The sequence below is a fragment of the Melospiza melodia genome, chromosome 6 (assembly GCF_035770615.1).
Source record: "Melospiza melodia melodia isolate bMelMel2 chromosome 6, bMelMel2.pri, whole genome shotgun sequence".
Classification (NCBI taxonomy): Eukaryota; Metazoa; Chordata; class Aves; order Passeriformes; family Passerellidae; genus Melospiza; species Melospiza melodia.
Genome location: NC_086199.1, coordinates 68,352,957 through 68,369,621, shown reverse-complemented (window position 1 = coordinate 68,369,621; position 16,665 = coordinate 68,352,957). Strand labels below are relative to the sequence as shown.

The window sequence follows — 16,665 nt, the reverse complement described above, 5'->3', positions numbered from 1 at the left end:
AACACACATAAACAGATAAATAAATTATCACAGGCTGAGGACAATTTAAACATCTGGGAGCCAGCTCAGGCCTGTCAAGCAAGTCACAGACACTCAAGGACAGGAAAGATCAATCTTCAGCCCCTGATTTCTGTGCCAGAGAGTAGGAGCTACATCACCCACTCCCTATACGAGGAAAACTGTGTATTTCTAGAATAATTTGTTCTGTTTCTGTATTCAAAGACATTTCTATTCATTTAATTTACTGAGGGAGTGGGGGTGGTGAAGCCAAACTCAAAATACAAGGATTCAAATCACTCATGGGTTTGTCTCAGCTATCTTCTCAATACAGCACTTCAATTTTCCATCAATGTTACTGTGCAGTAAGCTGACTTCCCAGAATTAAAAAGGAATAGGATTTATAATAAAATGCAAAAAACTGCAAAAGAAATTGTTTAGTTTGGCAGACTGGAAACTATCTCATGTCCAAACAGTTACATTCACACACAGAATATAAGGACTGTTACTCAAATAGTCCCTGCAACCAAGGCACATGGCCATAAGGCCAATAAATGAGCCAGCACAATCAAATTGCTAGACCTGTTGGACTTAATCCTAGGAGACAAACAGTTTCAGGTCCTGACTATCCCCTAGTTACACCGACCACAGGGGAATTCACATCAAGTTTTCTTTGCCTTATTTTTGTTTTTCATGAGGATAATTCCTTTCTGGTGTGACCAGACTCAATACATGTGATGTTACAAATATTATCCACTGAGGGTGTTAAAATCAACAGTTCAGACACACAAAAAACCAGGGTTCTGCTTCACATGACTTCTGGCTGACACAGCTGGAACTCAGCTGCAGTTTGAATCTTTGCTTCAAAGCCCTTCAAACCTGCTCTGCCAATAGCAGAACTACTTACACAGTCATTTAGGTGACTTTGTTAAGTCAATCCTTACTCTTAGGCACTTTGAGACAGCTTTATGAAAAGGGAAGTTAAATTGCAAATGGAGCAAGGGTTTATGCAGCATGCACATTATGGATCTGCTATCTTTCATCCCATCAGATCACTCTCAGAACTAGTAGTTATAAGCACCAACACAGGCAAAAGTAAGCTCTGCTGTTGCAGTACAGTGCTTAAAACATTCAGTGTAGACAACAAAGTATAGAGAAGGTCTGTGTAGCCAAAATCCCCTTCCTTCAGATGTCTTCTCTTCCTTCCATCTTTCACACTTCATGCATCAACTCACTACTCTTAACCTGGCAAGGAAAGTATTTCCTTTCTGGAAACACACATGATAGATGAAACCTCTGTCTCCACTACTTAACATCTTTGTTATTACTTCAGCATACCTACATCATCACAAGACATTTCTGGAGTCCAAAAGCTTTTTACTTTCTAACAGTCTCTTTTACTCAAGAGGGAGAAAGAGCAATATTTCACCCCACATGTACATACGCTAAAGAAATACATTCAACATATTTTTTAAAAATATCATCTTGTATTAACCGCACTTAAGATTGCTAGAAATTGGACAACTATCACATTTCACTAGCTTTCTCCACCTCAGAGAAGCAGTTTTCATAATTTCATTCAACTTGGGTAACAGTATCATGTTCTAGCTGTCACTTAGGAAGCCCAGTGTTGTTTTGCTGTTGATAATGCATGTACAGGTGTGACTAAATAATTCAAAGCTTTCTTAAAGTATGGTATTACGTTTTCTAATGTTTCTGATTTGTTTACAAATAGAGCATCTTTATCTTAAATATGCACATATAACAGTAATGATTATGGACAGTTATACACTCAAATACAAATGGAAAACAAAAAAATACCTAATTCAAAACATAGTTTTAGAAGGAAGACAACAGTGTTGCTTCAAGTGTACTTTTAACAAACAATTCAAGTAGCTAGGAAGACTGTCAGTTCTTTGTACTGCCATGGGTAACTGATTAGGACAAGCTCTCTTTTTGTCCATACCCTAATCACAAGAGCAGCTGCTGAAGCTTTGCCATTTCAAGCACATGATCCATGTGTCACCTCCTTGAAATTCTGCAGTTCTTCCTTTCACTGCACTTCACCTTACTTCGGCATGTCCCCAGGACATGGTCCCCCTCCTCTGTTCCCAACACTTAATCTCTGAAACTTGTCTTGCCCATCAAGACATGTTCCCTTGGCTAGCATTTCTGATTTATCTGAAGTTAAGAAGAATGCAGCTCAGTCTTCAGACTGCTTCCCCTACACTTATTCCATTACATTTTCTGGAGTCTTTTGCACTCCTGTGCCAGTTACTGAAAACCTCTTAGCTGGCAGGTTTTTCAATAAAGAAATGACTATCTGGAAAACTGTTTCAGTCAGCATTGAACTCTTGTAGTAAAGAGAGACACAACAACCTGAATCAACAGACTGCACAGTGCTTCCTCCACTTTATATGCAATGTTGCAGTGGATGGCCTAGGAGACAGGGGAAAACCAATTCTCTTACCTCATAGCCAAACTGGAGTTCATCTGAGGTTAGCATAATGATATCATCATCAATAGCCAGCACTGCTTCCGTTTCAATCTCGTCATAAGGGAAGAAGCGGTTGCTAAGTTTGTTTTCTGCAGTCCTAACAACTTTCAGGGGAACACGAATCTTTGGCCAGAGGGAATCTAGAGAGAAAAATTGAAGGAAATACAATTCAATGTTATACTTTACTTCTGAATATGCATATCCATCTTAGCTGCTTTTTACTCTTTTCTTCTTTGCTCCTAAACAAATGTTTCTTATTGGTGAATTTACAGCAGTTTCGGTTTGGCAAATATGAGAGCAATGTAGGCAAGAGACAGAAGTTCAGCTGCATTTCCCTCTGTATCTCTCAACAAAGAGCTTCATGTGCAGCTACACAGAGGATAGCTTGCCCCAAACAGCAACTTGCAACACGCACAGAGCAAGTGCAGGGATAATACATATTGGTTCAGGGCACACAGTGTGAAAAGATACTTCACTCAACTGCAACTAAAATAATTTGAAGCTGCAGTATACAATTGCTGACTGGAAGTCTAGGATCATAAATAATTTGATTAAGAATTTTAGTTCTATCAAGGGCTAAGCAAAAAAAGAAATTATTATATCAATTAAATGTTTAGCACTATTGACTATTGCTAAGGAGTAGATTCTGTGTCTCAGCAATTTCTTTCATCTTCAAAGTCCTAAGTTACAGTGATAATTTAAAACTAGATAAATACAAACGGATTCTAACTTGTGCCCTACAGCATTCATCCAAGTAGAATAGAGCACTGGAGTACACAACCATTAAATTCACAAGTCAGATGAGGATTTAAATGGCAACAGAGCTCCCCGCAGATACAAAACTGGATCAAATTCACCCTACCAATTAATACTATGGTATCATTTCTATTTTTTCCTATGTGTTTAACATGTAGCACCTTAAGTGTCATGTTAACAGCTTCTACGTGTATTCAAAAATTTTCAAAACCCTATTCTATTCCTACAAAAGAATAACTATAGGTGTAAATATAGAGCACCAAGCTAAAGGAAACAGAAGGTCTGAATATTAAACATTCATTCCAAATGCATATAACCATGCACAATTTCTAGCACAAAGGTTAACAGTAGTCATTACAGTATGATGCATCCCAAAAGCAACTGTTTGTGAAAATGTATTTTAATTAAAAGCAAGAGAGACATGGGCAAACTGGAGAGAGTTCAGGAAAGAACCACAAAGGTAATGATGGCACTGGAGCATCTTTCCTACAAAAAAAAAAAAGCTGAGACTGCTGTGGCTATTTAGTCTAGAGAAGGCTCAAGGAAGGTCTCACCACTATGAACAAATACCTGAAGGGAAGATGCAAAGAAGAGAGAACCAGACTCCCTTCACTGGTGGCCAGTAAAAGGACCAGAGGCAATGGCACAAACTGAAACACTGGAGGCTCCCTCCAAACATCAGGGGAGACCCTTCCAGAGTGAGTGTGACTGAGCACTAACACAGGCTGCCCAATGACGTAATGAAATCTCTGCTCTTGAAGAGGGCACGTTCCTGCTTGAGAGGGGGACTCACACAGAGCTTACTGAACTCTATATGACAGGACTGCTTAGTAAACTAGGTGCATTTGAACAAAAAACACACTGACATTTTTGAGACACAATTAAACACTAGGACCAAGGCAACTTTCTCCCTAAAAACAGCTTCTGAAAAGGATTAACAGGATAGAGCAGACACTAGTTCTAAGCATGCTGCTAGAGCAGAATGGATTTATATAATTTTTGTATGTATGGATGGGTATATAGTAAGAAGTCAGGGCAAAGGGCAGGACAATTTTACCTATATGCAGACACAGACAGAGCTAAAATACTGTTTCATTCTGGTGCTTTTATATTTCAAACCATGTTAAAACACTGAAAATGGTACAGAAAGTATCACATGAGTTATGTGAGGTCAGGAGAAAATGCCTTTTAGTAGAACGTGGAGATCAATCTGTTTAGTTTACTAAAAGAATGAACAAAAAGTAGATTTGCTTAACAAGTTTAACAAGCACCTACACAAGAAGAAAAATGACATGTACCTCCAACAAATTGGAGAAAGACATAACAAAAAACAATGACTGGAATCTAAAGCCAGACAAATTCAAAGTATAAATAAGGCAGACATTTTTAATAGCAACAGTGGTTAACCTCTGGCAAAAGTTTAAAAGGATAGCAATTGGTTCTGTACATCTTGTCTTTCAACAAGGCTGGGTATTATTATAGAAGATGCAGTCAAGTTTGAAGTCACTGGACTGAAAAAAAAGGCAATGTGGTGACTTATGGCACACAGGTCAACCCAGATGGTCTTACTGCACCTTCTGCCTCAAACTCCATGAACAGTAAGATGGTTGACTGTCACCAGGAAAAAAATAGGAAGTTTGAATCAAACTACTAGGACATGGGGAGCAAATACAGAAATTCAGAAAAGAGCACAAGGAAATAAGATCCTTGTTTTTGTGTTCTGAGAATAAAAAGTGGAAGTTAAAACAGGTGTCAATGAAAAAAGCCACTGTAAGGACAAAAATAAAGAGAAGTCCTAACCTAAGGAAATGGTTTAAGTTTTTAAACAACAACATATGGTCATATTCTGGAATTGTTCTCAGCAGAAGGATCTGAAGAATGCTGGCTGACAAACACCAAAAATAATAGGATACAATCATGTGCACACACTTTCACTTCCATTATCACCTTGAATCAGGTCTGCCTCCAAGACAGTTCTGCACTCTTTCCACTGTCAGTCTGTTGCAGTAGGAAGAGTACCAGAGAAGAGGAGAAGCTGCTTCATTCCCACATGTACAAGTAAAATTTGCTCTCAGGAAGAAGTGTCCATCCCCATCACCACTGGGCCTCTCAGACTTAACAGCTCACACAATACTCAAAAACCTCACAAATCTGCACACTGCTAAAAGACACCAGAGTCTGAACACTACTTCACTCAGGAAAACAAAGCAGTATTTCCAAACCACAGAAAGTCTTCAAAAGTCAGTTTTTCTTGGAGCTGTATTTTAGAAAGGATTGGCAGGCATGGGTGGCCAAAAAAAAAAAAAAAAGGAAAAAAAAAAAAAAGAAACACGGAGTGATATTTACTGGCCAAATCTGTATTCAGTTTCCTACCCCAAGGTTTTTCCTGTAAGTTTGAAACCATGTCTGTAAAATCTACTTTTATCTGTGTGGTCTTGTAGACCATGGCCTTTATTTGACACGTATGCACGTTCTTGTCCTGTTTCACTCAACCCTTGTCTTTCTACTAGAAGGCACAAGGCATTAGCCCTAGCACGTTTGAGTGGTTTGTGATATTGACCAGCAGTCAGCTGGAAGGATTCAATCCCATCACTGATGGACTCCAGGGGAGTCAGTCAGCCACCAGCTGGGGACATAGAGCAAGCTCCTTGGGGCCACTACAGAAATGGAGCATTGATTCCAGTTACAGCATTACAAGCTTATTTTATTCTCAGCACCCACCATAAGGTCTTTAAAAGCCCTGCAGGAATCACAATCTGAAATGATGATTCCAGTAGGAGACCAATGACACTCTGAAATTTTCAGCTTCCTAGTCATTGTAACCTTAGGAGGCAGTAGCATTGAATGACTGGAAGTGATTACTGCAAATTAGTATTCTTGATTTCACTCACTGCTTTCTTACTGGTTTAGCATACAATGTGCAAGTGCCATTTTATAAATGGTAACAGACACTTACAGGTACCTCACAAAGACAAATGTCATTGCCTCATAAGAACTACAGACTGTGTAATGTTTGCAAGCTTCTTAAAGACCTTTGGGTAATTGCCTATAATTATCCAAATGTAACCCCAGAATTAGTATAAAATAACTTTATGCAGCCTGAACAATCCCAAAAATACTGTTACAAGTGTTTCAGTTGCAATCAGAATTGTCATATGTAGGCATGAATTTGTAAATTTGTGTTTATGTGTAGCATCAAAGTTTACATTTGGTACATGTTAAGCATTCTTTTATTCACCCTTCTCTTCTTTTTGTGTCTGCTACATTTTGAAAAAAAAATGACAACCAAATTGCAACAAAGTGCAGGAATAGATTGAAACAGAAATTGAAAAATCACTAGGATCAAAAAATAATAATTTGGAAAAACAAGCATGTATGTAAGTATTAAACTTCCAGCTCTTCTGAAAAATCAACTATTTGATAGCTTACTAACAGACATGTCACTTGCATAAAAAATGGTTAGAGAAGAAAAAAAAAAAGAAAAGTGTATGAAAAATGAAGATGTAATCTAATTATAATCAGCACGCATCTCAGATGTCAGCAAATCCTCTTAAATCCACATGATTTACTAAGGTCTTGGAAAGTCTCTCAAAATGACCAGTTCTCAACAACGGGTATGTTACTGTCAAATATTTGTGCTTTGAGAAACATAATATAAAGTTTCTGAATTTAGCCTTAGATTAATGAAAAGAAAATACAAGCATTTTGGAGAAACTCTGAATAAGACATCAGGGTACCAGTTACTCTGCAGCATGCAAAATGCACAAGGCTACTTGCTGCCTAGAGGCTGACTTGATACTGGAGCCTGCTGCCCCTACAGAGGTGGAAGCACATGGGAGATGTTAGGACACAATGGCACCTGGGTAACAACTGGCAACCCTGGCAAAATTTGCTATCATAAAGGACAGCAGGCTGCAGTGAGAGATCCAAGTATTACAAATTAGCTCTGCTGCAGGAACTCCATAAGAAATACATATATAAAAAAGACAACAGTCACTTCAGAAGTCAAAGTTTTAGAATCTATCAGGAAGGTTAAAATTGCCAATATTTATTTTAAAGGACCACAAAAGAAAAGTATATGTATTTAAAGAGCAATTAGAAAAAGGTTTGCCACTTCTGTAATATCAGACTTTGAATTTACAGAAACTGCTTGGAAAGTTCTGAGAAACTTCAGCACTAGCAAAACATATATGGAGGAAATTCTCAGTTTATAAGATTTTGTTATAACCAAGGTAAAAGCACAGGCTGTATTCTTACAGTAAGACAGACCTTTAATAGAGTATGACAAACACAAAAGAAGCTTAAGAATCTTACATCATGGCACAAGATCCTTTGTACAAAAATAAAAATGCACGTTTGGACTGGGGACTACTCTTACTTTTTAGAAATAAGTGAGGACTCTGTGATGCAGCTGAAAATAGAAGCAAATTATGGAATTAGAGCTCTGGAGTGAATACAAGTCTATGTATGTAAGGATTCTGAAGAGAATGACAGGCATCTCCTATTGTGTGTCATACTGAAACAATCAGAAGTAAAGAGTGAATAACACTTACACTTGCTCTCTGGTAATGACTCAGGTCACGATTGGAATTATCTGCTATTTAGGACTACTGATGCACTGATTGATAGAGAAGCCCATAGAAACAGTGTGTGGTCCTCTCAACACAAAATCACCAGTTTCCCAACTTTGTCCAATGCAGCTCCCTCTTCTAATGGGCTTACAGACCCTAACAACCCATACATGGTGGTGATTCTGGCCAGACCACAATTCCACCATTAAGTCCTGCAAGTCCAAATCTCACAGCAAAACTTTCAAGCATGATTTCAAGATGATTTAAACTGTAGGATAAAAAGGTGCCATAGTTACATCTACAGTTAAAACACTCCCATATAAAAGAGCAGCAAAAAATCCCATCTTCTAATTATGTGTTTCTCAGCTACAGCTGCCAGTGAATCATATGAGACATGCAGATAAGAGAAGGGAGGACACTCATGAGAAAGAGGCAATTTCATTATAACCTAAAGGAATACCCTCTCACAAAAATCCTCTCTCACTTTCCACACCTCCTTAGGCTTGTGATCAGATGTTTGTAATGAAAATGTAACTAAGCTTGCACACTGTTCATATATAAAAAATTATTTCTTAGTCTGAAATCCAGCCCTGTTTTCTGTACTGAATGAACTGTTACATCATACATAAAAGGGGGATCATTAAAAATAATAGAGGGCAATATTTCCATGGAATGTATTATTTCTTTTCAAAGAGAAATGGCACTGTGCCATGGTTTGGCAATGGTGCTCCCCAGTTCAGTGCCCCACCAAGACTTTCCAAACCACACAACTCTCTCCCTCTTTCCCTTCCCCCTACCTGCTGCAGGAGGATGGAGAGGAGGAGAATTGGAGGCACAAAAGGCAAAGATCACAAGTTGAGGTAAAAGCAACTTATTGCAAACAGCAATGAGATAAAATGAACAGTAGTGGCAATGTACTAACAACAGGGTACAGGAAAAGAAACTATTCTCATGGAAGAAAACCCAACAACAGACAATACCAGACAGCTCCTCTCAGCAAGTTTTTTCCACCAGAAGGAAGCCCTTCTCCTTGGAAGAGACTCCCTTTCCCTCGAACTGAGTGAGGTAGTACAGAATAGTGAGGTGGTACAGGCTGCAAAAATTAACCCTCTCCCAGCCAGAGCCAGGACACACCATCATGTTGTTAAATAGCACCATTCTCTGTATCCCTGCTTCTGAGAAACTGGGAAGCTAATAACATCTCAGCAAATCCTTTTGCAGCCCAAACATTATTGCTGATCTTGTCAGCAGACAGAAGTGTATTTACAAAGGGAATTACTTGCTCTGCATACTTATCATCCATTCCCAGTTTCAACACTCAGCGTAGGAAAAATGAGAATCAGTACAGCAGCTGTACAGAGCTAACCACTATTCTTGGGACACCACTTCTAAGTAGTATCAAGTTCAAAAAATAGCAAGTAATACTTGAATGCACATGGTTTGTTGCATTTGCAATTGGAAGCAGCAGGTAAGGATAATGAGGAACTGGAAACACAGCATACACTCCTGATGGCAAGAACTGAATGCCTGTCAGTATGAAAACCAATATAACAAATTTTTAAAAATCCACTTACTGCCTAAAATCACGGCATTTTGATGACTCATACAAAGACATTTGTACAAACATTTTTTTTCTCAATAACAATTTTTTTTGCCTCAATAACAGCTAAGAATATCTCATGACTAGTGATAATCTGGGTCCAGAATATTAATTCATATAACGCTCTCACTTCTCAAAACTTCTATGGAGTCCATTTGGAAATATAAAAAGGAAAAACCCTTCCACAAGTTTTGCAAGGTAAACAAAGACTGATGAAAAACTGGCAGAAAACATCTCTAAACATGCTGTGTTTGTACTTGCAGTTGCACAGAATCCCATACAGCATAACCAATCCTCATACCTGAACTTTTGTACAAGCTCTCATCTGATGCTTATTATAGCTGATCCATAGTAGTTGGCATGAATGTAGCTAATTGAACGTTGCTGATGAAACCTAATTAACACTTTTTCAGTCTCTGATACAGAATGGCAGAATTTTGCCGGAGTATGAAGTTTAAAAAAATTGTCAGAAGCAACATCAGGCATGGAAGATCTACTTATTATCAGAATTCCTTCCATTATGGCTGAGTGGAAAAGTCTGTTTAGAGCTCAAAACAGGTGCATTCTACTCACATTAAAGTGTTTATATTGTTCTACAGAAATCCACAGAATTACTCTTGTGTATAACAAAACAGAACATTTGGTTCTAGGACACAAGAGCCCAGTGTGTTAAGATGGGTTTGATAGGCTAACTTTCCAGATTTCCCTAGGAAGTAGTATTGCGAAATGCTTGCAATATGCCTTATGGAAGACTAAAATCACCATGAATTAATTCTCTATCTAATCAAGGAAAATCGCATGAAGTCCATGATCAAGAAGCCAAATTAATTAAAAACTTAGAAGTTAAAAAATCCATTCCTGGGTTAAAAAACCAGTGCTGAGTTCCAAAGGCACAGTATTCAAAAAAATCCCAAACCTGTCACTGCAGTTGTTTTTATTGTTTTTAGATAATACTTCCTTAAGGTACAGCAATCCAAAGGATACTCACTTTCTTTAGCCCCAACAGTTTATATCAATGTTGTCCATTAACAGCATCAAATAGAAATACAAAGATTATTATTTCAGTAATACTATACTAAGTTGCTAAGTTTATAGCAACTTAGCTCCAGGATCCACAACTAAACAGAAAATACACACTCTTTAAAATACATTTTTCATTTTTATAATACAACCAAAGGAATCAGTCTATCACACATGATTTCTAGCTTGTTGCATCTTTACTAACAGTAACAGATTTTTACATTATAATATTATTTATGCGGTAGACAAAGTGGTTTCTTCACTTGTCTGAAACAAATATTTTTTGAGAATTTCTATTACAGATTATTTTCTTGAATTTCAGAACTAGCAATTTAGAAAAAACACAAATGAAAGGAAAAAAAATATTTGGCTGATGGAGAAAATCATAATTTCTACAAAATATTCCCAGCGGCAGGCACTTAGACCACAATGTTTATTTTAATTGATCCATTGTGAGGGGAAAAAATAGATTTTTTCCTCTAGTATTTCAAGGCTTTTACTATTTTTATTAGTATTATACACACACAGTTATGGGCCTACTGACATTACTGCTGCATTGATGGGCTTCTTGCATACAATTCACGGCACAGAAAATAAGCAAAACTCAGCCAAAGACACTGAGCAGAGATCACGTCCCTAAATGAATTGAGTACTTAAGATAACAAGCTGATTCTATAATATTTTAAGGTTCCAAAGTAGAATCATCCATGTATGTGCTATTTTCTTTCTGCTATTTCACATATAAGATTCAATATTTTTACCATCAAAAACGTTGTGTAAACTTCAAACTTTGTTGCCTTTGCACAAGACATCTGTGTTTCTCATAGTTCATCTTGTTTCTTTTCACTGATTCTAAAGAAAACACAGAACCATCAGTTCAGACTTCCACAGACAGCTCTCAGACATAGGTTAAAAAAATGATCCTTACAAACTCTTAAGGCTAAGGAAAAAACAATCTTAAAATTACTACTGATATCTAACCTACCCACATACATGTAATTCTCCAATTTTATATTTTTACACACTACTTGGTTGAAAACTCTCCTGTCAAGTGCTTAATTAATCCATTGCCCTCTTACCTTTTTTACCAGCCAACATAACAAAAAAATTCTGTTGCATCAGGGCTGCATCTGCCCTGAGAGTTTTAGGTTTGAAAAGAGTTTGTTTCCAGACACCTTGCACACTCCCCACACTTGTTACCACTGCACAGCAGCTGAAATCAGCTACAACCTCTTAGTTGGGATGCTCAGCACTACTGATGGCAGTGACCACCTGTGACTCCATGATCTTAAATTTTGTACAATTTTTAGAGTATATCATTTTCACCCGGTTTTCCTCCTAAGTCATATCATTACATAAAGGCACTATTGCAAATGCCTATCATATTGTTGTGATAATAATGGTATTTTCAGTTATAATAATTTTCTGGTGTTGACAGAGGAAAGAAAGGAAAGGCCACATGTCACTTGTGTGGCACTTTGCCAGCTGCATCCCAGGAAACCTAAGCCAAATTTGCAATTTAGCACACATACTCACTAAGGAAGGCAATTTGGATGTTCTTCACTCAGCCCTCCCACTTACACATGCAAAACAAAATGAAGACATGAAAAGCTGCAATGACAAATGCCAAGATCTGCTTCTGTACTGAAACATGTCTCTTACGTGGAAAGGACCAAGAAATAAAGCACTTGATGCTCTAGAAGGTTAAGCACCTCTGCTTTACTACAACCAATTAAAAATGAATAGCCATAAAAGTGCAGATACTACTGTAGGGTAATAAACTAGACTTTATCAGTGACAGTGGTGCACATTACAAACTTCAAACTCATTCCTTGTTCTAATCCATCAGAAACTTCCTGGCTTTAACAGGCTATAAACAGCAGAAGCTTTGAAGTCCGAGGATTAGGATCACTAATAGACAGACTGAACGAGAGACTGGCTGAAGAGCCAAGTGGAATGCCCTGCATGGATCTGGAATAAAACAAGTTCATTTAATCAAACTGACCTCTCTCTAGCCATGGGCCAAGAGATTACAATGATTGTAACAGCAATAAAGGGAAAAGGGACACTAAAAACAAATAGTTATTTGCTTCAATGCAATGCTTAGGCTAATGCAAGGACAAAACTGCTTATGCTTTCAACTGTGCTCTCAAGTCCACAATTTTAAGTTCTACAGGTTGGGTTTTTTTTAACTAGTTTATAACTTAGGGGTAATAGAGGCAGAAAAAAATTAAACACACTTTGATTTTCAGGATGAAAACAATGATTGAAAAGAAAAGGTCATTTTAATGATCTATTTGCTTCAGCTCTCCTGTATCTCAGACTCACTTGAAGGAAATGTGAAAACAATTCATTTGGGTTGAATCCACCCACACTCAGTGATCACATAAATTTATATATCACTAAGCTTTTTTGCTTTTAGAAAATAACTGCTTACTGCAAAAATTCCTGTCGCTATCAATTTATACACAACAATTTTTACTCTAAAGGGTTGCAAAACATTTAAAATATGACTAAACTTGAGGTATTTAGCCCAGAAGTAATAAAGAACACTTTTTAAAGTAAGCAATAAAGTAATTCTGCTTCCAACTGCAGCAAGTTGCCAAAATGGCAAATGAGCCAAGTGAATGGTAGCAACAGCTTGGCTCTAAGCAGCTCTTAGGAGATGGTAAATTGAGACAAGTGGTCAGGGATTAATTTCTATGTTGCATCTTGCTGCTATGAAGAATAACTAACCTTGAAGAGTAGAACAAAGCAGCAGTTGAAGCCTCTGGAAAGAGAATTATAAAGTGAAGAGCCCTAACAACACACTTCATTTGCTTCAGAAGAATCCACGATACAACATTTCTTTTGAACGTATTCCTAGAAGGCAACATTTCTTGTCCCACAAAATCACCACATTTTCAGATGAGAATGACAGATCCATATGCACAGCACATGGGAACCAGTTTCATTTCAGCTACTATAGCTACAGTATTTAATGCAGAATGAGGAGGCTTTAATTGCCCAGCACAATACTCAGGATTTTAGTACTGGTGTTCAGACCTTGGAGAAAGTCACCCTAGGGAAGGTAAGTACAGTAAGCACAGAAATAAAATGAGCAGTGTTGCAGAGTCTGTCTAGCACTGGAGAGGATTACCAAAGGCCAAGCCTAGCTAGTTTCCCTTACATGGGGCAAGACCTCCCATTTATTCCATGGTGATTTCATAATGGAATTCACTAATGTCAGGACATGTGTTTCCAGCTGAGGACCTGGGAACAGATTAGGAGCAGCACGGTGTCAGGAGGCAGGCAGCCTAAGATGGGAAAGAAGGGAGTTGGTTGGACACAGAGCAGCCCATGGAGTGTACAATGACATTGCATAGAAGGAGACAAAAAAACATGGGATAGGGATCTTTGGTTTGAAAATGTAGGCAGCAAGCTGTGAGGACTGGGCAGACTGAGATTGAGACCTGGTACAAGGGGATAGAGTACAGCAGTATGCCAGGCTGGCAAAGTACACCTCAGCTACTGAAAACAAAATAATTGAGAGATTTACAGCATTGAATTCACACTGGAGTAATTAATATACCTTTGAAACTAAACCTCATTCCAAAAATCTACACATATAAATAACTCGGGAAAATCCCTGTGAATGAGTCCTCATTTTAAAATAACCACATATTAAAAACAATTTAAAAACCATGCAGATGACACCAGACTCACTCACATACTACAGAGAGCAGCACAGTATACTGAATGTATTGGAAGCAGAAATAGTTTAAAATAGGCACTTATGTATTGTCTTACTGGGCAAGCATTAGCATTTTCACATGATATTCTAGTGATATGGAGACTCCATTCTGGACACCTGAAATGACCCAAATTTACATTTCATTTCATCAATCAATCAACATATTCGCTTATTTTATAGCTCCAAGCATTCAAACTACTTTGCTTTGAACCACATTTGCTCTAGAAACAGTCCAGTAGCAGCAATATATACACTGTGACAAAAGTCTGTCTACAAAGAAATAAAAGCAAGTATTGACAGATCAAAAATAAGCTTCTCCTTACTACTCCCTCTAAAAATGTTGAGGACAGAAATGTTTCTGCAATACTATATAACTTTTGATTCAGAAGTTAGCAGCACAACCACTGGTATGCTTTTGTTCTTGTTATCTACTTTGCTTTCTCTTACTTTACTTTCAAACACTTTGTCACAAAAAATCCCAACCAATTATTTTGAAAGAACCATGAAATACTTCTTGAATATAAATGATGTAGAAGAGAGATCATTCTGTAACAGGTGTCAATAGATATGCTATGCCCAGTTTCACCTTCCTCCACCACCCCTCCCACGGGTTTTTACCTTCTGGTGGATTCTTATTCTGGTTGTTCCAGACTACCAACAATTTGGATAGACTGGGCACTTTGGACACCTCGGTGATAACTCGGAAAAGGCTCTCCACTCGGTCATAGGTCAGAACCACGGCTGTGAAACCTTGGGACTGAGGTGGGATCAGTGGAAGGAAGAGTGGGTTGCTCACACTGCTCCATTTCTGTGAAGGAAGACAAGAAAACAGTAAAGCAATTTGTTTAAGTAAATTATCACAACAGGGACTAATTCATATAGCCAAACCCTAACCATCAGATTTGTAATTTGCTCAGATCAGGCAATTCTCCAATTCTGACTTTGGCAATTTCTCAAAACCTTTATTCCAATCTCTTTCTTATTTCAATTTTCATTTATGTCTGACTGTAATTTTGCAATCAGATAGAGATTAAGGCAAAAACTAAAGTGGAAGAGGTAGATAGATTTGTGGAGAAGGAAAACCAAGGCAAACTGAGCCCAGCTAGCATGGTTCAATTCTCATTTACTAATCACTATTTCAAGACATTTATATTTAGAGTCAGGACTCAATAAAAAAAGAGAAACTTAATCAGCACTACAATTTCAGAGTGAAAAAGTGTTAACAACAACAAAAGCAAAGGAACAAACCCTTAAGCTTGGCATAAAATGTGCACCCAAACAAAAAGGGAAAAAGCAGGTACAAAGAGGAGCAACGTACGAGTTTCCACAAAGTTTGGTCAATGGTGGAGAAATCCCACCTATTACATTAAAAAAAAAAATTAAAAGATATGAGATTCAAAGATGAATTTCAGAGTTATCTGCTCCTTTTGAATTTTAACTAAAGCATCCCTTTTGAGACTTTAAAGATCTTACTTCAATACACAGCATAGGGAAGTCAGCCCAGATGGCAAGAGACAAGACAGACAACTACATTCCCACTGAATGTGCCAACCCCCTTTGGAGCTGACAACATGGGAGAGGAAGCAGTAAAGGGACCATTTGACAAGAATGAAAACACCAGCATTTTAGTCTCAAATTTTCCATTCCAACTGACTTTCCAATCAGGGGTCAGACAGAGAAGCAAAGGGAAAAACCAAACCCTTTGGGACAAGGTGAAAAGGGGAGTTGGGAAAGCAGAAACTGAATGATGCTGTTTTGCAAGGAAGTTTTGAATCCTAGCCTGTAAAAACTATGAAGACTTGTAAGAGGTTAGCAAGTGTCAGCAGTTTACAGAAATACTGTGAAATTCTCCAGCTAAACTCATACCATAGGCCTGCTTGTATCAGAGTAAAGCAAGTCTTACAGACTCAGTTACAAGGCCACATTTTTAGGAAGTAAACGTTGAAATTTTCTGTTTCCCTATTTAGTCTTTGGTTAACTTTATACACTCAACAATCACATTCCTCATGTTTAATGGTTAGACATCTCTACAATGACTTCAAGGACAAGGGGGATAAAGAGCCTATTTACTGAAAGACATCACAACATTTTGGTAAAGAAGAAAAAAGAAGGATGTGAATATGATTTCCTTCTATGAACAAATCAAAATTGAAGAGGGGATAAATACGTGAGGCAGAAAAGTTAAGCACAGCACTGGCACACTCTTTTCTCCAGGATAGTCGAAGACTATGCTCCGGGCAAGGACCTGTCAGTAGGAGTAATATGTTTCACTAGACTTCCTGAAGTAGTTGAAAAGACAGACTGGTCTTCAGCTACACACATTTTATCAGGTCTGGTAAAAGCAGCATTCACCTTAAACTCTTTGTGAGGATCCTAATGGAAAACACAAAGTTTGAGTTTTTACCCAAGAGGAGTAATAGGATAATGTAAAAACAGTAACAGTACAATATAGAACTTTGGTTCTTGAAAGGGACATGGTTACCAGTGAAAT

General features: G+C 37.8%; 1 protein-coding gene across 2 annotated transcripts in view; it reads right to left on the bottom strand.

The window, feature by feature from the left end:
* Positions 1-16,665, bottom strand: part of EXT2 (exostosin glycosyltransferase 2) — a 71,201-nt gene that overhangs the window by 13,607 nt on the left and 40,929 nt on the right. For both annotated transcript variants that reach the window (XM_063158833.1, XM_063158832.1), the window contains 2 exons: positions 14,793-14,982; positions 2,468-2,634 (listed from right to left, as the gene is read on the bottom strand). In XM_063158833.1, the coding sequence (XP_063014903.1) occupies positions 2,468-2,634; positions 14,793-14,982 (357 nt within the window). The remainder of the gene's footprint in view (positions 1-2,467; positions 2,635-14,792; positions 14,983-16,665) is intronic.